The 27,317-nt window shown below is 56.3% G+C and overlaps 1 protein-coding gene across 1 annotated transcript in view; it reads right to left on the bottom strand.

Moving 5' to 3' along the window:
• The window catches only part of LOC132526756 (sodium- and chloride-dependent taurine transporter), a 41,358-nt gene that overhangs the window by 4,529 nt on the left and 9,512 nt on the right, over positions 1-27,317 (bottom strand). The window contains exons 4-12 of the mRNA XM_060161064.1: positions 23,687-23,819; positions 16,855-16,989; positions 15,606-15,709; positions 15,349-15,473; positions 11,541-11,653; positions 6,701-6,838; positions 5,690-5,792; positions 5,008-5,108; positions 2,242-2,412 (exon numbers count right to left, since the gene is read on the bottom strand). Of these exons, the coding sequence (XP_060017047.1) occupies positions 2,242-2,412; positions 5,008-5,108; positions 5,690-5,792; positions 6,701-6,838; positions 11,541-11,653; positions 15,349-15,473; positions 15,606-15,709; positions 16,855-16,989; positions 23,687-23,819 (1,123 nt within the window). The remainder of the gene's footprint in view (positions 1-2,241; positions 2,413-5,007; positions 5,109-5,689; positions 5,793-6,700; positions 6,839-11,540; positions 11,654-15,348; positions 15,474-15,605; positions 15,710-16,854; positions 16,990-23,686; positions 23,820-27,317) is intronic.

The raw sequence follows: 27,317 nt of genomic DNA, 5'->3' as shown, positions 1-27,317 counted from the left end.
CTTTCCCCGAGGAGAACCTCCGTCTCCCACAAGCTGCATGTCCTGCCTTCTCCATTTCCCCATTGAGGGCCTGGAGACCACTGCCTGGGTCTGTGCTGCCCCTCCCAACAGAGGGGCCAGAGGCTGGACCACTGCCAGGCACACAGCAGTTTGTCCTCCCCAGGTTGCCAGATGATAGGATCAGTAAGGGAAGGAGCCCTCCCCAGGGCACCCAGAAAAGCAACAGCAGAGCTGGGACTTGAACTCAGAGCTCCCGCCTCCCAGCCCACCTCCCGCCAAGCGTCCACTCAGCGGCTTAAGTAGGAAGCAGGTGCTAACAAGAAACCCTCTGTCTCGGCATTTACGTTCAATTTAGGTATAGAACAATTTTTAAAAGCTGCCTGTTAAAAGCTACGATATTTCATGTGAAAATCCAGACTTCCATCTACTCTTTAAAAACCACAGGTCTGGCCACCCCAGGCCCACATCTCCTTGAAAACGGGAGCCAGAGCTGAGAGCATCACTGCATCCTGTGATGGTCCTCGCCTTCCCGAGCCCCAGCTCCCCAGTCCCCCTCCCCACCTGGGTTGGCTGCCTGGGCCCTGGAGGAACCAGACCAGAGGCCCCAGGTACAGGGCGAAGGTGGAACCCAGCAGGAGGGGAGGGCCCTGCCCCCCCTTCATCGCTTTGCCTCTCCTGACATCTGTACAATGGGTGTGCGCCCCGAACTGGGGACACGAGGCAAACACCCCCGGGCAGCTACCTGGGGCTCCGTTTATGCAGGAGGTGCAGACATAATTGGAATCCTCCCAGGATGGAGCTCAGAGAGAAGTTCATGGCTGGGAGGACCCCTTGGCAACCTGTGCAGGTAGGTGGTCGAGGGGCATGTGGTGAAGACAGGTGGATGGTGGCCAGGTGCCTTCAGAGGAGGGGGCTTTGGTTAACGGTCAGGTTTGGGGGTGAGGACCGGTTGTGAATTTGGGGTGGACTCGAATCCTTCCCTCGCACCAACCCCACTCTGCCCAAACCTCTAAACTTGGGATGGAACAATATTTTAAAATTAGGCTTCAAAGAGACACAAGTCAGTGACCTGTTGGGTGTAGCTGTGGGCACTGAGCAATCAGGACAGACATCCAACACCCCCTGTTGTGCCCTCCATTAACCCTTTGGTTTCTGGGTGGTAGGGACATTCTGGAAATTCCTGGGGGAGGGGCTGGGTCTATCCCAGGCCCAGTATTTCAGTATTTTGACACACGATAGGGCCAATCAGCATTCTGGCTGAATACTGGGGTCCTTCCCTGTGTCCTCTGAGAAAACACAATGGGTCCAGTGCTGCAGGAACACCCCAAGGGTCCTCCTGGCTCAGACAGACCCCAGCCTCATGGTTTCCTCCTGGCATACATACCCCTGCCTACTTCCTCTGTCTCGGGAAGGCTGGTCTGGTCTCCTTCTGCCCGGCCTGGCATCTTTCCCCACCAACAACACCTCCAGACCAATCCCCTGCCCACAAGGAAACCAGCCCAGCCCAAGAGGGAGCCAGGGCCCCAGGACATCCTGGCTCCAGATTTTTAAGAGAATAACAATAAAAACAGCCCAGAACAAAACAGTGCCGTCTTGGAGCCAGCCCAAGCCCAAAGGTTAAGGGAGAGTCTAAGAAAAGGATTTCTTGGAAAGAGCCCCGACTTTTGCCAGGGCCTGGAATCTCCAGGATTGTTGGAGGAATTTCTGAGAGGATGGTGGCGGGAGGGAGGCGCAGGGAGGAGACTGGTGGGCACAGGGGCCTGGGAGCTGGAGGGTCTGTTCGGTGCACAGGTGGCTTCTGAGGGTCGGGCAGCAGATGGGGCCACATGTCTGGCGAGGGGAACACCAGCACGGGCTGGGCTCGTCTGAAACTTGGCTCCAGGGCCAGGGAAGGCCTCTGGCTGAAGCTTAGCCTTGCTCGTGAGCTCCTGTCTCCCGTCTCACCACTAGGGAAACCTGGCCCCCACTGCTCCTGGGTGAAGCCCCGGCTCTTATCTTGGAATCCAAAGCTGCCACCACTTCTCCGGCCCCCGGCCCGGCCCTTGAATGTGCCACTGCTGCCCATTTTCCCACTATACACTCTCCTGCCCACAATCTCAACCACTCCACAGGGCAGGTGAGAGGTCTGGCGCTCAGAGAGGGCAAGTGACCTGCCCAAGGTCACACAGCAAACTGACAGCTGGCTGGCCTTCAGCATCCTGCCCCCACCCCAAATCCAGACTCGGGGCCCTGTGTGCTTACCACGAGGAACGGCCCTTCCGTCTGGCAGAGGCGGATGACCATGACCAAGGGGACGCACACAATGGAGGACAGGGCCAGGCTCCAGCCCAGCCCGATGGCCCAGTTGGGGTACACATAGACTTTGTTGTAGGTCAGGGGTACGTACTTGACGAGAGAGAAGATAAAACATCCCTGTGGAGAGACGGGGGCGGTCAGGGGGCTTCTGGGACCAGGGCAGGCTCCACCCAAGAGGCTCACACCCTTCTCCCTCTGGTGCAGGAGGGCCACCCCCAGGGTAAACCTGATCAAGCCGCCTCCTTGCTCAAAACCCTTCTGCGGTTCCCCAGGACCTTCGGGATGCAAACTCCTTGTCTGGCCGGCAATTCCCTGTCACCTACCCACTGCCTCTTTCTCTGCCACTATACTCCAGCTACCTAGAATTCCTTTCAGCTTCTCAGCCGCTTGCCCTGGGGTCTCTGGGCAGGCTGTTCCCACTCACTGGGAACCTCTCTCTTGCTCACCTTCTCCTCATCCTAAATTTGCACTAATGGTCCTGCCCAGGCCCCGCCCAGGCTCAGTCAGGTGCCCACACTTCCCTTCCCAGAAAGCGCGATTCTTCGATTCTTCATGATCACAATTACTCGTTCCCCACCCAGCCTGAGTCAATGAGAGCGGAAGGTGTGTCTGTCTCATTCCCCTGTTTCCCTGACATGTGGTGTAGCTCTGGGGGCACACAGCTTCCCTTCGGCCACTGCCACCCCTCCACCTCCCTCTCTGAGCCCCAGGCCCAGCCCCCAAGGCAGGGTGTGGACCTGGGCCTTGCTGCCCTGTTGGGGGGGTCCAGCTTAAGCCACGCCCAAGCCATTTATCAAAAACTTTTACTTTTTGATAAATATTGATTTATAATAATCCTAAGCATTTTTTAATCTTCAAAATAAGCGTCCAAAAATTTCAAGTGAACTATATTTTAGGATCAGCTTGTCTTTATCTTGAAGGTTGGTTTTTAACCACCTTTGCACCCAGGGGTCCATTATCAGAACACAGCATAGGGCTCTGTCCCTTAAGCATGTCCACATCACTGACTGACAGACCTATTTCCAGCCAAACAGGCTCTTTCCCCTGCACTCTCAGTGTGGCCTTGCCTGCCCGGAACTGCGATCCTCCCTAGGACTGTTTTTTCCTCTGGGAGGGTCAGACTCACCAATGATCAGTGATACTTCAAAATGGTGGTGTCAAAAGGAAAAACAGAGTGGCTTTTAATTCTTAAGGAACATAGGGGTGGGGTGGAGTCAGCTCTGCGCCCCAAAGCCTGCACGCTAGGCTGGCTGGAGGGCTGCTTCTGGTCAGAACTACAGCCTCTCCGTGTAGAACCCAGTGAAAATGACTTAAACCTTCATTATCTAATAAGGGGGGTTTGAAGGGAAGACAAACCTATCTAAACCAGAATTGGTGAGGGGGTGGGGGGAATGCTCTTCATTAGGCACCTACTGTATGCCTGGCCCTGTTGTTGTTGTCCTACGTGTGGGGTGACGCTTAGAGGGGGAGGGTCCCAAGGGAGGGCAGCTCTGCCCTCCCAACCCAACCCGGGAAGCAGCGTGTCCGCCTGTGTCACTCTTCCCGCCACCTCAGAATGCAGCCTCTCACCTATCCAATCCCCGAGGGAGGGAGGGAGGAGGAATCCCATGGTCAGAGTGGTGAGGGGAGTTGCCCACAAATAAATCATTAAGTGAGGATGAGAACACGGGCTTTGCACCCACCTAAATTCACCACCAACAATGCACTCCCCGATCATGGTTACTGGCTGCTACAGCTTCCTTATATTGTGGGGAAAATCTGCATCTCAGATGAAAAGGCCGAGACCGTGTTCAGTAATAAAGTAACAACTTAAGACAACCTAAGACGGTCGCTGCCACTCAGCCCCGCATCAGTTGGTCTCCTTGTTTTACAAATGCAGGAACTTGGGCCCTGTGAGGAAAGGCCTGGAAACAGAGGTCACTGAGGGGAGGGCCCATTTATCTCCCGGCACCTGGTTCCTAAACACAAGGAACATTTCTGCCATCTGTGCTCCCCACGGTCTGAGCTGAGAGCAGCATAGCAGACGTCTTTCCTTGCAATTAGCTCCAAGCTCATGATAGGTTTCAAACACCGGCAGGGAAGCAGCTTTTGCTGCAGAGGACCTCCCTTTGGCCAGAGCCTCCTAGCGGAGCCTAACGGGTGCCTGGGCCCCAAGGCCGCATCCCCAGATGGCAGGTGCAGGAACCCTGGTGCGAAGGGGGACGTGCACACCACTGCCCTTGGGTCCTGGTGGCTACTAAGCTTCCTTGTTCCTGGGAGAGGCCAGGGCTCCTCTCTGCTGGGACCTCCCCTCTCCAGGCACGAGGCCCGCCCTCCATGGGAAACACTGCATTTCCAGGGTCTATGACGTCTCCATTCGACATTCCCCAAGGCCCCTCAACTTAATCAGTGACCCTGACTGTGCCCATGAACTCTGGAAGGGTTTGAGGAAAGGTCACGTACTCAGTGATGGAACCCTGCAATTTCTTGGTGTGCCCGACTCGCGCCCCTCTGCCAGCACTGCCGTTCCGGCTGCCTCCTCCTGACAAGCTCCTACTCATGCTGCACAGGGAACCCTCCGGAGCAGCCTGGCCCCTCCCCAGCACAGCTGTCACTAGGCTTGTCAGAGGCCAGCACTAAGCAGATGCTGAGTGAACGATGCGTTAGCGGGTGAAACTGTCAAGCCCCGGGGAGGAACGGCTACTGCCCGCGGCCGCGCGGAAGGACACTCACAAGACAGAGAAGCGGAGTGACCACGGCCCAGCTGTACTTCATCCAGGGCCCAGGCCGATAGCCGATCATGTCCTCAATACCGTCATAAAAGTTATCACTGCCTGCAAGAGACAGAGGCAGACAGATGTTGACCCGGTGTCCGATGCAGCATCCGCCCCGGGAACAGCACAGCAGGGGCTCAAGGGCCCTGGGGGTGGTGGCGGGGAGGGGGTGTCTCCAGGGCCTCATCCAGGTCCCTGCATCACAAATCCCAAGTGTTGGCAGACGTTTATCTGAAATGATCTAAAATTCACATGTCTCTGGGCACCCGGTATTTTTCTGGTAACTTTACGCAGACCCCCAAAACCCGGTGTGGCCATTCCAAGGTCTTGAGGAAGTCAGAATGGACCATTCCTGGACCCTAGAGTGGTTCATCAAAGACAGACCCCTGGCATGGCCAAATTCTGTGTTTGTCAAAGCATCCACTCACACCTTGCACCTTCAGCATGGGGAGAATCTTCGGTGTGGCTACGGTCATATTATTTGTGCTGGAAGGGGCGGCCTTGAGAGGAAAAGTCCAGGCAGGGAGCGACTCTGTGTCTGACTCAAAATGAAATTCCCACTAGAATTCTGTTTCTGAAGCTTCTAGATAGAGAAGCCCAAAGGAGAGACTTGAGTAAGATATGCAAACATCTCTACTCACCATATATCCAGGCAATAGCAAAACATTCAAAGAATGCAACCCACAAAAGGCATACACCGCTAGCTGCATAGTAGTCAAAGAGCTGAAACACATACATGCCACCCTGTGAAGAAAAAACCAGAGAAGGTGGGTTTGTTATTTGGCATCTCATTCCCTCAATATATAAAGAGATCTGGCCTGTCAATAAGAAATAGAAAATCCAAGGAAAAAAAAAGTGCAGAGGGTGTAAGGACCAGATACATGTCTAAACAGATGCTTAACTTCATGTTTGACAAATTTAATTAAAAAGATACACACACACAGAAAAGAAAGCAAAACATGTCTTTCTTAGCGAAAAATGATGGGTTCTCTGAAGCCTGTTTCCAAAGGAGGGGCTTAACACTCACTGTGGTCAACACAGAAGACTTCAGTGAGACCCTGTTGCTCAGTGTATGAACCTGTGGCCTGCCTTTCAGGGGGTGTTTCTTACAGACACTTCGAGAAAAGCATTTATTTTTACTTCTGGTAAGGAAAATCGGTGATGTGAAACCCCAAATTTGGGGGCAAATGCAACCCTCTGCTGGAGAGTATGGAGAGATGGGTGAGGGGCACAGGAGGGATCAGCCCGGGCCCGGGCTTAGGCTCACATGCTCACACGCCTCCCCTGGGGCTGGCCTGAGAAGGGCCACTGCACACAGTGCGGTGGGGGGGGGGGGCCGGGGGGGCGGGGACAGAGCTGTGGTTAAAATGGATTTCGGCTGAAGTACCCCTTTCTCAGTCTTCTGCGGATGAGATAGGACAGAGGGCAGAGGGTGGCCACTGTGCTGCCAGGGTAACAGGGAAGTGGGGCAGGGAGTCCTGGATGGGGCAGGACTCCTGAAGTAGGGTGGCCAGGAGCTCAGCTCTCACCCAGCTGCCTCCACGCTGGGAGCGGGGAGGTGGCGTGGCCTTGAACTGGCCTTTGAAACACATTTAGAGCAACAAGGGCCCCGCCAGGGGAGGCCCCTCATGCCAGGGGAGAGAGCCACCTACCTCCGTCACCATGGTCAGCCCCAGCAGGTAGCTGACACAACATATGGAGGCGATGAAGATTTCCCGGCGGAAACCCTTCCTTAGGAAGGATGGGTGAAGGTCGACCAAGGACGTGATCTGTCCTTCCACTTCCACAAACTGGGGAGGAAAGGAGAGGGGTGAGTGGCAGAGGTCCAGCAGCCCCTCAGCTCAGAGACAAGGCCCCAGCGAGGTCGGCTGTGGGGTAGAGTCCACACCGTTGGGCTCCGTGTGGTGAGTAGTCCTGCCTGCTGAGCCAGGCCTGGCGGGCCACGCGCAGCTGTCCAAATACTCCACACCTCTGCGGCCCTGAGCGCTTCTCTGAGGTCCGTGCTGACCCTCCGCCGGGCATGCCCGCTGGCATGCGTGCATCGACGCGCCAACCTCCCACTTTGGTCTGGGTCATCTTTGAAGCCAAGGGCGGTGCCCCATCATTTCTGGGCCTTGAGCGCCCGGCCGGGCCTGGCGCAAACGGCAGCGCGGCAGCACGTGACCAATGGGTGGTAACCCAGGCAAGTCTGGGCCTTAGCTCCCCATCCAATTCACATGGTGGTTTTTAACCCTGTGGGGATCGTGGGCCCGTGGGGGGATTCTGCACACGTGCGTGCACGCCCAAAGGCCCATGTGTGTGAGCCAAATGCGGCCTGTGACCCTGGGAACCCATCCCTGGGCTCCCAAAGGTAAAACAGCTGATCGAAAACGCCAGTCCGTGAGTAGCTTTCTCGGGTGACCCTCAATCTTTCTAAATCATCTCATCTTTGCACCTAATGATTTATCCCGGAGGTCATCCCACATCAGTCCATGCAGCTGCCTCGGTTCTTAAATGGTGGCATAAAACTCCGTCCTGTGGACGCTTACCATCATGGATCTAACCAGTGCCCTGCAGACGGTGTCCAGCCTCCACGGCTGCTGACCTGGGCAGGACTCTTCCCCCAAGTCTGTCTGTCTTTAGACATGTGTGCACAAGTATCTGCAGCACAGTCTAGACGTACGCTTCAGAGTTAAAGGCGTGCAGATGCACTATAATTGGGGTGGCTACAGCCAAACTGCTCTGCCCACCAACACACCCTCTGAGGCCATCTGATTCCTTTAAACGTTAACAAGCTAAAACCTCGACCTGTCTGCTCTCTCATCTGGGAGAGGCTTTGGGGAAGGAGGTTTCCCCAGCCTTCCTACAAGACATGGCCAACCGCTGGCTCCTTTGGGAAGCATCATGGGACGATCGAGGAACATACACAAGGAGCAAGTCCCTTTCATGTGCCCAAAGGGGCTGGAAATTCAGGGAAAAGATGATCAAGAGGCTCTTGAAAGGGGTCCAAAGAGAACAGGGGGCTGATGATTTGACCTCTGATTGATGTGTCAGCCAAAGGGGTTCTGAGTCTAAATTGTCACTGGATTAGAGCAGACCTGCAGCTCAAACATTAAGCTTGAAAAGCAGTTAAAAACAAAGGTTCTGGGACTTCCCTGGTGGTGCAGTGGTTAAGAATCCGCCTACCAATGCAGGGGACACGGGTTCGATCCCTGGGCCGAGAAGATCCCACATGCGGCGGAGCAACTAAGCCCGTGCGCCACAACTACTAAGCTCTAGAGCCCTCGAGCCAGAACTACCGAGCCCGCACGCCACAACTACTGAAGCCCTCGCGCCTAGGGCCCGTGCTCTGCAACAAGAGAAGCCACCGCAATAAGAAGCCCGCGCACCACAACGAAGAGTAGCCCCTGCTCGCCGCAACTAGAGAAAGCCTGCGCGCAGCAACGGAGACCCAACGCAGCCAAAAATAAAAAATAAATGAATTAATTAAAGACAGAACAAAACAAAAAAAACAAAGGTTCTTTCCTTTTTTGAGATTGGAAAATTAAAGACAGGAAGATCCAGTGTCACTGAGAGTCAGGGCCAACAGCAGCACAAGCTCCTTGTTTCCAAGTTCACTGCACCTCTGGGGGACACCAACCCCAGCCCTCACCCGCTCCACCAGCCTCTCGAGACCTCCCTCACTTAATAGTGGTGTGACCCGGACTTCTCTGAGCCTCAGCTTCCTACTCTGTAAAATGGGAGCATCTTGCGTACTCAACAGGGGTGATGGGAAAGATGGGAAATCATCAGAGTAGACTGGCAATGGGGTGATTCCTGCTAACGCACATCAGGGGCTGAATGGGTGAGCTCCTGGGCGAGAGGGAATCCAGCTCTCTTCTCCTTGTGCTGTTTGTTCACAGACTGTGTCCCCCTCGGGCGGGCCAGCTAGCGAGCATCTGCCTCCACATGGGTGACAGTCCGACTCCCTCTCCCTGGGAAACACATAGCGGTACGATGGCCCCTCAGCCAAACACAGTGCTCCCCCCAAATGCTAGGAACACCCCCTCCTCTAATGAGCCAGGCTCACGCTCCCCCTGCCTGAGACTGGCTGTGGATCCCTGCATGTCCGAAGAACGGAGTTCTTTGGGGGGAACTCAAAGGAAAGGCCAACTAGCAGGGACGAACTGGCAGGTCTGGGGACAGGCAGCCATGACTCCAGTCCTTAACCCACTGGGTGTGGCCTCAGCCCAGGGCCGGTTCCCTCTGAGCCTCAGTTTTCTCGGCTCCGGGGAACAGCTGTTCCCAGGCATCGGGACACTGTGTGGATTAAGGAGCGGATGCATAAAAGCTAGGTTAGGAGGGAGGGTTCGTGTTTAGTGGGGACAGAGTTTCAGTTTGGGAACATGAGAAAGTTCTGGAGATGGATGGTGGTGACGGCTGCACAACAACGTGAGCGTACTTAACGCCCTGAGCTGGGCGCTTAAAAATGGTTACGATGGTTGATTCTGTGTTATGTGTGTTTTGCCACACATGACACGTGAAGCCCGGTCCGAGTGGACAGCTCGCAGGGCAGGGCCCCTATCACTGCTGGTGCTGTACGAGGTGGTCGCTGGCATCTGCGAAACCTTCCCCCACGTCCCTGACTTCACAGAGCACACAGATGCAGGGGAGGGATGCCAGGGTTCGAATCCCACCATGCCCTTTCCTGGCACATCAATTAGGCAGGTCGTTCAGTGCCATGAGTTCCATGCTCTGAAGCAGAAGAACACCGGCTCCCTGCGAGGCTGGCTTTGAGAGCTTTGAGATTCCCTAAGCAAACAGCCGCAGTGGGCCTGGCTCAGAGGTGCACACCCTCAACCAGGGGAAATCTAATGAATAACCCCCTCCGCCTGTTCACGAAGCAGTTCCGTATCCCAAGAGGCCAATTTTGGGCCCATGGAGATGTCACGCTTTGTCATTTATTAACCTCTTTCTGTTTTTGTCTTTGGCTTTCACTGAGAGCTCTGGAAGAAGTGATAAAAGCCATTTGCTTGGGGCCTCTGAAGGCCAAACTCATTAACTAGGAAGGACGGATGGAGCCCTCCTGCTGTTTACACAGCTCAAGCCCATCAACAACTGCACAAGTATTTTGTTTACAGTCTCCCAAATGTTTTCCTTCCGTCTTCTCTGATAATCCTGGTCCTCTTTCCGCCAAATCCTCCACTCTTCTCTTGACCTTGCTAGCGGACCACCTCCTCTCTGCTGCCTGACCTTCTAAGACTTTCTTCCTACCCGGTTCTGAATCCCCGGGGACCATCCGGGCACGGGCCTTGAGGCTGCTGCCCAGGGGGCAGTGGCAAAGCCCTCTCCTGAAGAGGAGCAGGCCCCCACCTCTCACAGGGTGAGATCAGACCTCTGTGAGGCAGCCGGAGCCCAGCCTGCAGACGAGGCTGCCTTTCAGTGCTTGACCTCAGATGAAGGCCCATGTGGCCATGCGCACAGGGCCAGCCCGCCCTGCACACCTTAACTGTCCACCCCTGGAGCCACACCTGTGCTCTCGAGAAGGCCTCAGAGAAAACACACCTATCTCCAGGGAAGGTGTCCCAGGGGCTCACTCTACGGTCCTCCGAGCACCACTGACTGCTCCCTACCAGGCACTGTGCCTGGCATTTCCCACAAGGCAATGTAGGTATAATCATACCCATTTACCAGATGAGGAAACTGAGGCTCAGAGTGGGGGCGGAAACGTGTTCCATGACACAGAGCAGCACGGGGGCTGGGAACAGCCCCTTTGTTACTCCAAAGCCAGATGCAGACCCCAGCTGGCTCTCATTGACATCCCCAGGGGGTCGGGGGGAGGCCTGAGTCCTGGAGGGATGGGACGTGGGGGTTAAGAAGCACAGGAAATGACCATGGTGTACGTGGAGTCCTGCCTGTTGTGGAGAGGGGCAGAAAGCTGGGAAGGCCGGAGGGCAGGATGGGTGTTGGCAAGGCTCCGGAGGATCAGTTTCCCCGTGGGGGCCAAGATCGCGGACCCATGTGCCCCAGGAAGCAGAGAACACAGCCGTGGTTCCAGTTGCTGTGGCCACACTTAGGACTGCCAGTGATGGCCTGGCCAGTGACCACCTCATGCCCTAGACAGAGGTGTTGGCCCCTTGCCCGAACGGCCTGTGTGCCATGTCCCTCCTTGGCCTGCCTGGGTGCCCCATGCTCCACGGCACACGCCACTACTTTAAGGCCATGCCCTTCTAGTCGTACCCATGGCTCTCTGTGGACCACAGCCTGTGGCTGTTCGTCTCCCCGTGCCGAGGTCAAAGACTCGAGCTTTGGGGCAGACAACATCCTGCTGCTGCCCTGGGGCTGTTTCCACTCCTGGGGTCCCAGAGGAACCTTCCCTGGCCGAAGCTGCTGCAGGTCTGCAGAGGGGTGTGAAGGGGTGTCAGCAGCTCACTCACAGCACAAAGAGGGCGGCTCTTCCAGAACCAGGTTCGGGGGGGTGGAGGGGGGCGGAGGCGGTCCCACCCAGGGACCATCCCCTCGCTCTGTACATACCTGGCTATCCAGTCCAAGCAAGAGAAGCATAATAAAAAAAAGGATGGACCAAAACGTGGGCAGCGGCATCATTGTCACAGCTTTCGGGTAGGCAATGAAGGCCAGGCCAGGACCTAACGGAAGAGAAGATGGGGAGGGGCAGAGGGGAGACATCAGCGCCCAAGCCGCCCCGAGCCCCGGAGCCACACAAGACACTCGGGTCTGAGGCGGGTCTCCCAAGCCCCAGATGCAGGGTCCCGCCTGGGGGAAGAGGCCAGGCCTGTCTCACTGTGGGGTGGGACGCGCCGGGGCTCAGGCGGGGCCCCGTTTTAGCATCTGTCTCCTATGCAGCAGCACAGGTGGCCTCCTCACACGCCAGGTTCCGAGCGGACACCGGTTATGGGGTAGGAAATAGGACCAAGCCTGGGACTCAGTCTGCCGGCTTGGGAAAGGAGGACCTCCCCCCAAACCAGAGAATCACACCAACGTTTGCTGGAAGGAAGCAAAAACAGGGAGCGTCCTGACTACTAGAGTTATCTGACTACTAACGCCCTGTTTGCAAAGAAAAGCTTTCTACTGAAACACTAAATGAGTGGCCAGAAAAAAGAACACAGAACCACGCCCCGCGGGGCCGATGTCTCTTGCGGGTGCATCTGTGCACCCACTGGAGCACCGTCACAGCCAAGGCCCAAAGCTGGAGGGAGGCGAGTGCAGGGCAAGACCCCAGGCGGAGAGCCCCCCAGGCTGCAGTCCAGTCCTCGGCCCACCACCTCCGCATCACGTCACCATACGCCCTCTCGGGGCCTCAGGCTCCCCACAGAAGTGAGGGGCAGGTTCCCATACGTGAACCCCAACGAGGCTTCTCCTGCTCAGATTCTTGGGTGCTGGTGCCATTTCCCTGGTAAAGGGCTCTGGTCTCTAGGGAGGGCCGTGACTATTTGGAGGCAGGAGCCCCACCGGCTCTGGGGTGCCTCCAACTGGAAACGTCCCCTCTCGCCTCCAGTCGGCCTGAGAGAAGACACCGGGGGAAAGACGGAGTTGTAACCGAGACCTGTGGGTCCACCAGACGGTCGGGAGCCGCCAAAGAAAGGAGACAGGGAGGGCCTGGGCTGAAAAAAAATAGAGCAAAATCCACAACTCAAAAACAATTAAAAAAAGGCAAGAAATGTGAAACGAGAAGGGCTGGAGGGCAGGATATTTGAAACAGGTATCAGGAACCAAATGAATGGTCTGAGAATGAAAAAAAAAACTTCGATATAAATTGGAGCCAGAAACCACATCGTACGGCGTTGACCACACGCGTGGTGGCGAGGGCGAGACCCTATACAGCCAGAGTCCCCCAACGTGAGGAAAGCCCAACGGTGACTGTGACCATGTCCTCGGAGGCGATGGTGGAAAACCCCCGGAAGAGGTGGAAGGGTGCTCGTCCCAACCCCAAAGCCCCAGCTGGAGTAGTACCCGCATTTCCACCTGGCTGGGGCCCCCTGGGCCCCCCAGGTCAGCTCCGGCCTGACTGGTAGGCGGCACCGGGAGGAATCAATCCAGCCGCTGCGAGACAGATGTAAAATGGGGCCCTCGCCCCACCTCTCCCCCGCCCGCCCGCTGGGCCCTGAAGCTTCTCAACGGCTGTTTCTGTATTTCAGTTTTGCCTTTTTCAAGCCAGCCTCCGGGGGAGGGTCTGAGCATCCTTCTCTGAAAGCACGGGAACTAGAGAGAGAAGTCGGGGAGACACGGCAGCCGCTGGAGCCCCTGGGGCAGCAGAGATGCCCCGCTCTACGCTTCATTTGTTCGGCTAAATAATTATCTTGTTCCAATGCACTTCGCTCAATATGGTGCTTGTTAAAAGCTTATTAGCGAAATAATCACCCTTGATGTGTCGGCTGTTCAGACATCACCGTGGGGAATAAATGACAAGGTCTTTGAAGTGGACGGGGATAAGAAACAACTTATCTTGACGATGAATACGTATATAAAAGTATCTAGCTGTCCACAGAGAAAGATCTATTTCATATACTGACAGATCTATTGAAACATCTATTTCACATATTTCATAATCTCCCACTGCCAAATTCCCTCCATGCTCCTGGCGATTCCCCATCAATCAGAATTGGTTTGCAAGCCCTCAAGCGGAAAAAAAAGCCATTTGCAAAGAAGATGTCAACTGTCTCCCCTTCGTCACTCTGCCAAAGTCCCACACGCGTGTGGTTATTTCACTTCTGGAAATACTTTGTGTCCTCAGTCTCTGGCCTGCCTCTGGGGGCTCTCAGGGAAGGAAAACTATGTCTGAAGGTCCGATCTGGGAGCGGGGGCAGTGGAGACAGCTGTGGGGCTGAGGCGTGGGCTTGTCAGGCCTGTCTTGCAGCACTGGGCATGGGAGGAGGGGGCAGGGCAGTGAGCATCTTCACCGAGTAAGGGGGGAAGTGGGGCCTGCGGCTCTGAGAGGCTGGAGGAGCCCAGAGGTCGCATGTGTGCACGGTGGGATGGGGAGGCTGCAGGGGGATATCCTTGTGTCAGAGGGACCTGTCCAGGAGACCCCAGCTCTGACCCTGACCAGCCCAAGCAAGGCCCTAGGTCTCAAGCCGTTGACCTCATCTGCCGTGGTGACATCTGAATGCATGCTGGGGCACCCAACCCCCCAACCAGGGTCCCTGGCTGGGGAACCAGGACACCAGCCCTTGTTTCCAACAAGGGCAAGGGTAGCGCCATATGGGGACTCCAGCTGTGCCTGACCCTGGTCTGTGATCCCTGGAATTAGGACCTCACGCTCTCCTCTGGGCCTGGGAGGGGCCTCAGCCTAGGGCCCTCACCTGCTTCCAAGTGGCCCCTGAGAGGTTGTGGGAAGTCAGGTGGTCAGGCTGTGAAACAGCAACAACCACCCTCCAAGTGACCTGGGCAGGATGAGCGGAGGCCGCAGAGGCCGGAAAGGCGGACCTTGGGGACCCTGGGAATAAGGTTCTCACTCCCACATCGAAGCCCCCGCAGCCGCAGAGCTGGGGTCCAGGACTGGGAGCGCCCACGGGCACGTCTTAGAACTGGGACACCTGTGCTTCTGAAGCTCTAGGATTCTAGCAGCTGAAGCCCTCGCAATTCTCGGGTTCCAGAACCATCTCGCTGGAACCCCAGGATCCCAGCCTAAGACCCCAGGCTTTGAAGACTCTGATTCTAAGACTGTCTCTCCACTGGCAGGTGTCTTGCAGGAAGTGCCCCACCAATGGGGCCCACACCCCAGGGGGGTGATGGTGTCCCCAACAACCTTCCCCCAAACTGGACCTGTCACCGTCCCAGAGGGTGGCCTGCCACACCCCCTGTCCCTCCCCCACCTGGGCCTACGGTGGTGCCTGACACAGGGCAGAGACTCAGCAAATCAAGAAACAGCGGTGGAATGAATGAATGGGTTCGCTTAGAGGGGGCGTGCTGGGAGCAAAGTGCAAAATACAGAAACCAAAGCTGAGAAGGTGGTGATGGAATGCCGATTGGTGGCTGCCTTGGGCCTGAGTTAGGAAGTGGTTTCTGTTGCTGAAACCAGGAGTTTGCTGGAGAAGGACAGGGAGGGGGAAAGACCACATGAGAATAGCTGAATATTCCCCAACTTAACCAACCCCAATGTTTCTGCCGCCCCTTGGGCAAAATTGCAATTGGAAGTGTCTAAAATTTAGCTTTTATACTCTTTGATACTTGGGGGACGTCTTGGTGGGGGGGGGTCCATTTCAGAAACCAGGCTCATCCCCCCCACACAAAGCCCCCTGGGGGGTCTGGCTTCATGCCTGCAGTACTCGGCTTACACACTAGGTGGCAGTGCCCACCACCACTGCCACCGATACCACCATACCTGACTCAGCCACATCAGCAATGTCCACCCCTTGCTCTTGTGCCATGAAGCCCAGGATGGAAAAAATTGCGAAGCCAGACACAAAACTGGTACCACTGTTCAGGCATCCCAGCAGCATACAGTCCCTATGTTACACATATGTCAGGGAGCAAGTTAATTCACAACACAAGGAAGCCACGCTCCCTACTTCTTCTCTTTTTTCTTTAAACATCATCATCATTTCTAAGGCCCACCAGGCCCGCTGGTGCGACACTTGCCTGTACGAGTTGTACTTGTACTTGTTGTAGCTCCCCAGCGAGGTCATGGCCCCCAGGCAGATGGCGTAGGAAAAGAATATTTGGGTCCCAGCATCGATCCATACCTGGGAAGGGTGCGGGGGGAGGGTGGCAAGGAGAGAGAAAAGGAGACTTTAGAGCCGGCTGCCTGGAGGAGGTGGCGCGGGTCCCTGGCCACCGGGCCCCGAGGACAGCGCCTCGAAGTATGCAGGTTCTTGATGCAATTAGAGCGTTTGCGCTGGAATCCAAGCTGCAAGGAATCCCAGAAGTCTAAGAAGTCCCCCAGTCACTCAGCATCAGGGTTAAGAGGCTGGCTTTTGAAGCAGAGGGACCTGGATTCCAACTGTGGAATGATGTAAATATGACTCCTGGAGCCTCAGTTTTCACATCTGTAAAATGGGCTCCCCTGCCCTGCCCCACAGCGCTATTTTGCAGGTTCAGAGAGTTAAGATCCAGCCCAGTGTCAGACACATGGTAAGCCTGTAAGTCAAGGCTGCTACCATTATTGTACTTGTTATTGTCTGGGGCCCCCGAGTTGGAAGGGGGAGGAATTCCTGAATGGATTATGCAGGCAAAGCTGTTCTCCAGAACCTTCATCAAGTGGCTCCTGACGGCCAGGAGAGCTGCCTCCCCAGCTGTCCTGACGATGGCCAAGCCCTTCCCACCTACCTCCTGCCCAGGGCGAGAGGACAGTGGGGAAGAGACCCGAAGCATCACAGGCCCTTGGAGGCAACCTAAAGGCTGAGGACCCTGCGGACAGAAGGTCCCCAGAACCCCAGATGGGCCAATAAACTCTTCAACTGCCTGCGGTCATATGGCTGAGTGCCTGGAGGTGGACGTTTAGTATTTGCCCCCCCGGCCCGACCTTCTAAGTGGTCACCAACTCTGAATTCCATCCTCAGACAAGGAAGCCCAACTCTCCCACCCCCACGATGCAGCCCTCAAGGCCGCCGTGGCAGAGGAGAACAGCTCATAGCGACTTCTCTCCCTTACCTGGCGCAATACCTAAAGAAACTTTATAATGGGCCCGCCTCCGGAGTCCTCGATGTGAAAAGATACACGCAGCCGGAATGGCCCACGAGCACCGTGAACAGCCCGCCACAGCCCAGTGGAAAAGCACCAGGGCTGACGGCCCGGCTAGATCTGTGTGCCCAGAACCACAGACACTGCTTCAGCTTCCTTTCCCCACACCGGCCCCGGGTAGGAGGGGGGCCAGGCTGCCCTGCAGTACCTGTGGGTCCTCCAGGCGGCTGATGTCGGGGTACAGATAGAACTTGATGCCTGCACCTGCACCGGGCAGCGTCAGTCCCCGGACCAGCAGCACGAGGAGCATAGCGAACGGGAAAGTGGCGGTGAAGTAGACGACCTGCAAGGGACGAGAGCGATGAGGGGGCCTGCTGCTATTAAATTCGAACATCCTCTCCGAGGCAGGCATTCTGGAGCGGAGCTTGATACTTCCCTTGCTGGGTGACTCTGGGCATGCTGCCTACCTTCTCTGGGCCTCACGTGCCTCACCTGTAACCTGGGTATAATACAAGTACCTACCTCATAGATGTACTGAGATTCAATGAAAAAAAATCTATAAATATTTACTAGGCCCGGGAAATACAGGGAACCAATCCCTGCCCTCATGGAACCGACATTCTAGCAGGTGAAGAAGGAAAATGCACAATACGACAGTAAACTATTAAGTGTGTATGCCCAGTGGTTGGCCCACAGGATGTAGCACAGATCAGCTAACGTTACAACCATTAGTATGACTCACGGTTCAGAACCAGGTAAGTGTAGGTTCAAATCCCCGCTCTGTCCCCTCACATGCTGTGTGAACTTGGGCATGATGCTTAACCTCTCTGGGCCTGTGGCCTCACGTGTAAAACGGAGGTAAGAGTAATAGAAGGCCCTCATTAAGGGACTAGGCAAGGATTCAATGGAACGAGGCTCACAACGTGGTCAAAACAGTGCATGGCACCTAGGTGGCCGCTTAGGTGCTTGAGCAAGAAATGGGGCCTGTCGTTGGCCATGTGATTGTGCAGGAAGCAAACAGGAACTTCTGGAGAGGGGAAACGAGGATGGGGAAGGCCTCCACTTCCTTGGGGGTGCAGGAGGCCACAGCCTTCCCTGGGTCACGCAGCACGTCCCAGGCAGGCCTAGGTCAATCAAGGTGGGGACCAGAGATGACCCGGGCCAGGCCTTTCCATCTCCAAGGGCCCGGCCCTACTTTCTCTACTCCTCTTGTCCCGAAAGTACCAGCCTTCATACCTCCTGTAGCCTCAGTTCGTGGATGGATTTTCCCAACTTCTTCTTCAACACAAGAAGTTCCCAGGCAGGGTTTACACCTGAGAGGAGCTCGAAGATGCCTGGCTGAATGGACAGTGAAATCCTGCTATTTCAGCAGGGCACCGGCTGAGCCAGGCCTCCCCAGCACCAGCCCACTTCATGCTCACCACACCCCCAAATCGGTACGTTGGCTAACCTGCTGCTGGAGAAGGAACTGAGACTGGGCAGGGCTCCCAGACTTCTCCAAGCCACCACTGTGCTCAAGGCCTGCACCCAGCAGGCAGAGGGTCAGCCCCGAGCCAAGGCATGAGGCATCTTACTGCACGGTGCAGGACATGCAAAAGTCCGTGGTGACCAGTGGAAATGCTAAGACTAGCTCACAGAGCCCCTGACCCCCTCTGAGGGCCTTGAGGCCAGGGGCCCGGGGAGGGACCACTGCATGGCCAATGCACCCATTTTACAGGTGAGGAAACTGAGACCGAGAACAGGATGAAAGGCCCGTGGCGTTGGGGGAGGGGGCAGTGCCAGAACACTGCCAGGCACTTCTGGACTCAGGCAGGTAACAGACACCGACGGGGGGGTGATAGGGCCCTGAACCTCGCCTAGCTGCCATAATGGAGCCCAGTTCTCAGACAGCTGCCATCCCTTTGAGTAGAAACAACTAGCAGGGGGCTTTGGAAAAAGGAAAGAAGGAAGCTTTCAGGGCCTGTCGGGCTCAGCTGCCTTCAGTCAATATCACCAGCCAGCATTTACTGAGTGCTTACTGTGTACCTAGTGCTAATCCAAGTGCAGTGACTTCTACACTCACCTGGTCCTGCCCTAACCCCATCTTGAAAGCAAGGAAACTGAGGCCCAGAGAGTCTGTCCCTTGCCCACAGGTCACACAGCATTTAAGCAGCAGAACGGGGGCAGCCTAGAACCTCCTCCAGTGACAACAGCACGGCAGTAAAAGGCCCTTCAACTGGCAGTTCATTCAATCCTCCCAAAGACCAGAGGGAAGCTGGACTCCCCAAGGGCTCTACGGCTCAGGTCAGAATTCAGGCTCAGTGACAAGCTTGCTGTGAGACCTTGGGCAAGTTACTGCCCCTCTCTGGGCTCCATTTCCCCACCTGCCAAGTTGGGGGGCTCAAACCAGCTGGGCTCTAAGGTTTCCTCCAGCTCTGCCAGCGGGAGGGGTGGAGTGGCTGAGAGGGTCAGCTGGGGTTGCACAGACTGGGGTCCGTATGCACCTCTGCACCCTCCCAGCGGGTGGCTTCCCCACTCACCCTAGCAGCAGGTCCTCCTGAGGATCCCAGGCTGAAAGGGCCACCCTCCTTCCGCCTCTGCCACACCCTCCCTGGACGCCCCTCTCCCCCGGGCCTCAGTTTCCCCAGCCACCTTACTGTCTTCTCCCGAGGCAGAGAGCCCTCCATTTCCCAGGGACCGGAAGGCAGACGTGGAGGGTGGAGGCAGGTCAGGAAGCCACGGAAGGGGTGAGAGAAGAAAGAAGACCAGCCCGCAGGCCGTTCCTCCCTTCCTGCCGACAGGCCCACAGCCCCTAGCTCAGGGCCCGGAGAACAATGGCTGCTGACAGTGGCGGGGCGGAGGGCAGCTGCTTCAAAGCCTGAGGGCCCCCTGGGCTGGGCGGGTGTGCGGGCTGTGGCCAGAGGGCTTTGTGTCAGGGACACAGGACACCTCCCGGGGTGGGGGTGGCTTCCCTTGTTTCCACGTATTTAATTCGTTTCACAAGCACTTATATAGCGCTTGCTGTGTGCCGGGCGCTATGCCAGAGCTTTATGCGTGTTAACTCACAACTGGAAGAAGTAGGACTATTATCACCTGCATTTTCTAGATGAGGACACGGAGGCCCAGTGAGGTCACGTCAGCTGCTCAGGGGCCCAGGGCCAGTAGGTGGCAGAGGTGGGATGTGGTCCAGGCCAGCTGGCTTGTGTGTGTGTGTGCGTGTCCGCTGTCTTCCCCAAACCCAGAACACAACAGCCCACCTGGTTATGCCACCCAGCCGCCTCTTTGGAAAGACACCCTTATTTTGCAGAATTTGTTGCTGAGAACAAGCCCCTGGGAGCCATTCTTTCAACTTCTCCGTGACTCTCCAGGGATGCTCGTGGGAGATGCTGGTGCCAGCCACCACCAATGGGCCTCTGGGGGGGGCCCAGCAGGCCTTGCCACGGGATGTGGTACTTTTCCACTCTTGCTGGCAAACCTCCGTGGCTCCTCTGAGCCCTCGACCCAAAAGCCCTGTGGCCCAACTGCCCTGGAAACTTACAAGGACAACGCTTCCTCATTCCTTAGGGACGGTCGGGAGAAGGTGGCTGGCCAGGCAGGGGGAGATGGGCTTGTTTCCTGCTGCCCTGAGCTTCCTTTGAGAAGAAGGCCTGGGCAGCGTGGGTCACTCAGCCCAGAGACCTGAGGCCGAGGGTCTGGAACCAGCGCCTGGGCAGGTCCTGAGGGTCCTCACAGCACTCCTGTTGGGGGGTGGGTACCGCTACTCATTTCACATAAGGGGAAACCGAGACTCAGAGGGGGAAAAGGACTGGCCCCCAGTCATGTAGGCTATAGGGGCAGAGCTGAAACCCCAAACCAGGTCTGGCTCTGCCGGCCGCCCCTGCCTGTTTCTAAGCACTGGACAGAAGAGCTGCCGTGGAGGCTGGTGATGGAGAGGCCAGCGCCTGTGCTCATGTCTGGGACCAAACTGCCATTTGGATCCACAGAGCTGCACTTCCTGTGTGAGGATCTGGGCCTCTGTGTCACCTCCCTGGACCTTACGTGCTGGGACTCGCATCGGACACGACCATCAGGCCAGCACGGGGCTGAGGGCGGAGAGCAGGCGACGGGCACTGAGGCTAGGAGCTGGGCTGCCCGAGTTCAAATCCCACCTGTGTGGCCACGACAACTGTGTGGCCTTGGGCAAGTTCATTAACCTCTCTGCACCTCTGTTTCCGCATCTGTAAAATGGTCGTAAGAGCCACACATACCTCAGGCATCAGGAGATTAAATGAACTAGTAAGTAATAATCAGCACTGAGAACAGTGCCTGGCACACACGTGCCACAGAGCATTTGCCGCCATTATCTCCATTTCTTGAATGAATGAAGCAGCAGCAAATTCGGGGCCAAGTGTCAGACCCTCAGAAGGCTGAATATTACAAAAAAGGGAACTGAGACCCAGAGAGGCGAAGTGATTGAACTCAGGTCCTGAGCCTCCCAGGACCCGGCGCTCCCTCCTTCCACCCCCTGCCACACCAGGGTCAGCCCCTGGAGCGAGGCCCTGGCCGGGATGAGGCTGTCCTGCTGCCCATGGGCCCAGCCCCCATGGCGGCTGCGAGCCTGGTCTGTGGCCAGGGCTGGAAGTCCCGGCTGGCGATGGGCGGATAGGCAGGCGGAGGGGCTTGAGGAAGTCCACTGAGCCTCACTGTGTTTGTCTTGGCTTCTCCCGGCTGGCCCAGGCCCTGCTATTGTTCTGGGAACCACACCCTCCCCTGGGGGCCTGGAGCCTCGTCTCTGGGGGCGGGCAGGGGGACCTCTAGCAAGTCACGTCCCTCAGCCCGCCCCCGATGCAGCCCTACACCCGCTTTGACTCTACTCTCCGGCCCCAGCAAGTGTCTCAAGCACTGCTCACCGTTCCTAGGGGACATCAGCTCCTCCATCAGACTGGGGGCTCCCCGAGGGTCTGGTCATTCACACCTCCGGGCCTCTGCACGGCTCACCCTCACTTCCTTCAGATCCTTGCCTCAAAGTGCCCTTCTCGGAGAGCCTTGTCTGGCCAACCCCCTTGAAACTGCACCTGACACTCCTGTTTTCCTCCATAGCTCTTGTGGCCAACTGACTCCTGTATGGTTTACACCTTCCCCTTGTTGCAACCAACAAGTCTGTCAGCTCCTGGACAGCAGGGATTTTTGTCTGTTCTGTGCACCCCGGGCCCCATGCCCACGGCAGCGCCCGGCAGATGGCAGAGGCTCTAAGCACGCGTGCGTAAGTGTGTCTGCAGCACTGCTCGGGACCAGGGTCCACAGAGCTTCCTGATGGGCTCGCCTCCACGTGGGGAGCAGGGACTGGCGCCTACTGCACAGTCTGTGCCGAGCACTGTGCCGGGTGCTGACACAGCTTGCTTTAACTCTCACCCGTCTCTGGATGAGGAAACTGAAGTTCAGAGGGAGGGGCGACCTTGGACAAGTCATTAAGGAATCCCAGCCCAGTTCCCTCACTGTTTAAAGAGAGGTGGTAAGGAAACCGCTCGCACACAAGACGGTGGAGGACATGGAACAAGACTGGAGGACGTGCGTCCCAAGGAGCGGCGGGAATACGCCACGTCCCCTCTTCCTGCCTCTCGGGGTGGGTGATGTCAGCGGGGGTGTGCCCGTGCAGATTTCTGAAGCCTGGCCCGCTTCCTTTCCAGATTGGGTTTTAGGGTCGCACGCAGGTGGCTCTATTCAGAGAAACCGGCGGAGGGCGTGGGCGCACAGGCCTCCGTGCTCATTCTGCCTCCACTACCGGGGACCCACCTCTTACCCGGCGTGTCCTAGAGTACTGTTGGGGTCTCTTCAGATCCATGACTTTGCCTAAGGGCCTCTTTGTCTGGGGTGAATGTGTACAGCAAAGGCCCCTTCTCCAAATGACTTCACCCACTGCCCATCGATGTCCCTCAAATGCCACCTTAACTTACTCTTTTGACCTTTGAGGGCTTTTTGATCTTAAAGAGATTTTCCCCCTATCGAGATGCAAATGACGGGGGTTGGGGCATGACAGACGGGGGGCACGTAGGGCAGATCAGCCAACACCTTTGCTGTGGCTTAGTTAGTGCCCTGGGTTCACACCTGTGATCCCAACAGAACCCTCTGCACGGATTTCTGTCATCAGAAAAACTATGGTGTCATATCAGCCAGTGTCTTGGTTATCAGGTAATTGCTGTGCTCTGCTAACAGGTAACATTTTTGTTACAGGCTAACATTTTCATATTGACAATATACCGCTACACCTAAAACCTGAATTATAAGGTAACATTTTAATTATCAGCTACCACCTTTGCTAATAGCTAACATCTTGGTCACCATGTAATATATTAAACAGCAGCAGATACTTCAGTTACAACTAACACTTTGGTTATGAGCGAACGACTTAATCATCAGTGAAAGCTTTCCTTAATAACTAACATCTTAGCTACCAGCTGAAATGCAAATCGTAAGATAATTCAGTTAATCTGATTTAGCAGCAAAAATCCCAGTTGGTGCTTCTCAAACCTCAGTGTGCATTTGGATTATCTGGGGAAAGTGTTCAAAGGCAGCTTCTGATTCTGTTGGCCTGGGGTCAGCCCACAGGTCTGCATTTCTAACGAGCCCCCAGGGGATGTTGAGGCTACAAGGGTGCATGGGGTCGTCCCCCAGGGGATGTTGAGGCTACAAGGGTGCATGGGGTCGTAGAGAAGCTGGTAATTAACAATGCAGTTACCAGCTACCTTATCAGTGGCATCTCCAAGGTTTGCTATCTGCTAACATTCACGCTGCTGCCCACTCCCTGATGGGGAACCAGGGGTGTGTGGGAGCCTGTGCAGGCTCAGGAGAGCTGACAGCTCAATTGCAGGAACTTTTTTAACTGGTCGTTGAACCATCAATAACTTGTAATTGGACCTGGTGGGGATATTTACATCATGAGGTGGGCAGATGCCACACACCAGGGCTTTGTACTTGCTGGGAGGACTGGTTGATCAGGACCGGTTTTGAGCAGGAGGGCCTGGGGGCTCAGGAGATGGGGGCCGGTCTCCATGAGGCAGGGGAGGGACAGGAGCACAACTCACTTTGCCCGTGGACTTGACGCCCTTCCAGATGCAGAAGAAACAGACCAGCCAGACGAGGAGAAGGCAGAGAGCAAGGTCCCACTTCAGAGCGCCCAGTTCGTCAATTCCAGAAGACAAGCTCAGCACATTGCGCCTTCAAGCAAACAGAGCCACAAGTCAGACGGGGCCGGTCAGGGGCCTAGAGAGCTGACGCCTGGATTCCAACAGGCTGGGGCTCAAATCCTGCCTCCGAGCTGTGGAATCCCATTGGTCTAGGGAAATAGTTAACACCTGTGTCACAGAGTCGTGGGAGAGGCCAACAAGGGTATAGCTTTGGACTCCTGAGTCAGGCGAACCTGGGTTCTACCCAGCCAGGCCTCGGGCAAGTTAAGTTAAACCCCTAAGCCTCAGTTTCCTCATCTGTGAATCGAGTGCTGATTCATGTGTGATTGATTCTCGCAGACCCTTCCTCAGTGCCCACTGTGGGCCAAACACTGGGTTCCCACGGGGCTCCACCATGCAACCACTGACTTGGGGCTAGTTATCCAACTGCCCGACCTCAGTCTCCTCATCTCTAAAATGGGAACAACTACCCTCCCCCAACATTCTCTGTCCTGTCCCTCTTTTATTGTACTCGCCCCTGTTTCTTACCTGGATCTCTCACTAAAAGGTAAGCCTCAAGGGGGCAGAGTGTTTGTTCTATCTGTGGCTGTAGGCCACTCACACACCTTTTTACAGGGTTAGGAGAAAGCCCACTCGAAGTATCAGATACTGGCCTGGGAGGCAGCAAGCAGTCGGTAAACCTCAGCGGTTGTTACTGTCGTGGCGCAGAGACCCCAGTGCAGCTCCAGACACCTACCTAAGTAGTGCCGTTTCCTCCCCTGCTCCCTGCCAGGGTTGTGAAGGGCTCAGAAGGAGGTGAGTGGACGGTCTGAAGGATAAGCAGCACGAGGCAGCCACCAACCCCGACCAGGGTCACATGGCAGAGCCTGGCTCTTCGGAGTCCAAGAAATTTGCTGACCGAGGCAGACGCACGCAACACCTACTCAGACACACCCCCGAGGGGCAGGAGCCTTCTGAAGCTGGGTTGGGATGACGCAGGACGCTGGCAGCCGAGAGACCACGAGACCTAATGCCCAGAAAGTGTCCCCACGGTCCCAGAGCTCCGACTGCTGTGGCAGTGACCAAGGGCAGCCACGCCGAGCACAGGGACATCGGTCCACAAGGGCCACTGCCACCGAAGTCACAGGAGTCACAGGAGATGGGGGCTCGTGCTCCCTGGGGAGAAGCTGGGTTCCCTCTAACGAGTCAGCTCCCGGTTCGAGGGCCACAGTCTCAGGGACGAGAGGCAGGAGGGGCGTGCAACCTCGCCCTCAGTTTCCTCTTTTGTAAAACACGAATACTAGCTCCTGCCCCCAGACCATCCCCAGCTCTCAGTTAGTCTGTGGGATGATCCCCACGGTCAGGGCTCGGAAGGCCCACTGGCCCAGGACACGTTCTCATTGCCTTTTCCTTTTTTCCCAAAGAAGCTTCAACACGAGGACCTTGAATAAATCCAAGATTCCCACCTCAACTGGCATTCAAGTGAGGCCTTTCTTCTGGTCACACCGACATCGAGGGGCTCCATCAACGAGCTTTTCTAATTTATCTCATCTGGTCCAAGGACTAGAAGTCACTTGCCCCATTTTACAGATGGGGAAAACTGAGGTTTGGAGAACCAATCATCCACGGACACACAGCCACCAGGTGGCAGAACTGCCACCCTACACCCGGGCTGTCTTGATTCCCAACGCCAGTGTTCTCTGGACTCCACTACCTTGCCCCTCTGGTTAATAGAGAAAACAGAGCCTAAGCTTTGAAAAGAATCTCTCCAGGCCTTGCTTCAACAGGGGTCACTGGAGCCTCAGGGCAGGGGGCATCCTCACAAGGCAGGCTGTGGGCCAACCGTGTCCCGGCTGGGGCCCTGCCAAGCACGTGGGTTTGGCGGCTACAGCAGCTTTAGAACAAAAAGCCCTTCCCTGTGCAGCCTCCAGAGCTCGGCGCCTTCAATGAAAGCCCAGGGCCTGCTGGGCAGCAGCCAAGGACTCCTTGTGAATGGGCTGCGTCGGGTAGGCACCGCTCCACCGCCAGGCACACCATCCCCGTGCTTCCAGGGAGGCTTCCCATGATGCTCCGGACGACCAGCGTCCTTCTGTCTCCCAGGCCGCCCTCTCACACTGGACGTCGCCCTCAGGTGAGAGTCTGTCTTGCCTACCAGACTCTAGACACACCACGGCAGGCACACAGCAGGGGCTCAGCCAATGCCGAGGGGGTGCCCAGTCACAAGACGGCCTTTCCTTTTCTCCTTTAGGGCAAGTTGGCCAAGAGCTTGAAACCCCAGAGCCCCAATTCTGACCACACCCAGCCCGCGCCAGGTCACTGGTGCCCTTCTGCGTTCTCCCACCACCGTGCTGGGCAAACCTGTGGTGCCCACTATGGACGGGAGGCTGCCACACGGCCTTGCTCTGGGCAGCTGACCAGCCACTGAGGCCACAAGAGGGAAACTGAGTCACGCACTTGCTTCTCCACTGCTGGTGGCAGTCCCCTTTGCGGTTCCCTCCTGCGACAGTTTAAGGCACGTTTTCTGTGACCCAGGGGTTCTATCCTAAGACTCTCCTACAGTTACATCTGCAGGTGTGGCCAACGACAGGGTCCACCCCCAGCGATTCATCTCCACTCTGTCGGAGGGAGCAAATGACTGGAAACCATCCAGATGGCCATGGGTCGGGGCCCAGCAGGCACTGAGCAGGCTCCTGGCGAAATGCTGCGCAGCCCTTAAGACCTCGGGACTCTCCCTGTGTGCTGATAAGGGGTGACGTCCCAGGGGCGAGATAAGTGAACAGAGAACAGTGCTGAGGCTGCCTCACTGTGCGGAAGGCGGGCACACGTGCTCAGATTCGCAGACTCTGGCGGACACACAAGACAATGGTGCAGTCGCTGCCCCGGGGGATGCAGGGGCGGGGGTGGTGCGGGGACTCACTTGGCAGTGAATATGTTTTTTAAACTATTTGAATGTTTTCAACGTGCTCATATCACCTTTATAAAAATTACTTTAAATTCTTAAAAATGCTCGCATGGGGCCATGCAGACATTCTAGGAATGGAGTGAACTTGTCTCATCAAACAGCAGTTGTCGTAACAGAGCCCACTGTAGGCTCGGGGCCAAAGTAACCGACATCCTTTCCAAAGTCATCTCAGGGATAGCCGAGGAGGCCGGAGACTGTGTGAGTCCATCTGAACCCTTTCTTGAAGGGACCCAGTTTGAAGGACCCTTCCCTGTCGGGCCCGCACAGGCTCAGCCATGAGGCACAGACCAGGATCTGTTGACCCTTCTCCCTCTGGTGCATGGGAGTGCTCAGTACACTGTAGAGTGCTGTGCCCCAGAGGGACTGCCATGGTGCACTGCCCCTCACCAATGCCTCCTAACCTCGCCTGGAGGCTGCACAAGTTACCCCAAATCTGGCCACATCGCCCCAACATTGCCACCACCCCTGTCCAGGCCCCATTGCTCCCCAGGGCTGTTTCAGCAGCCTCCTCACTGGTCTTCCTGCCCCCACTCTCACCCCCAGTCTGTTCTGATTAAGACAGAATCTGGCAATACCCAAGTCAGGTGA

Source organism: Lagenorhynchus albirostris, chromosome 10, assembly GCF_949774975.1.
Source record: "Lagenorhynchus albirostris chromosome 10, mLagAlb1.1, whole genome shotgun sequence".
NCBI lineage: Eukaryota > Metazoa > Chordata > Mammalia > Artiodactyla > Delphinidae > Lagenorhynchus > Lagenorhynchus albirostris.
This window is presented reverse-complemented; position numbering and strand designations above follow the sequence as displayed.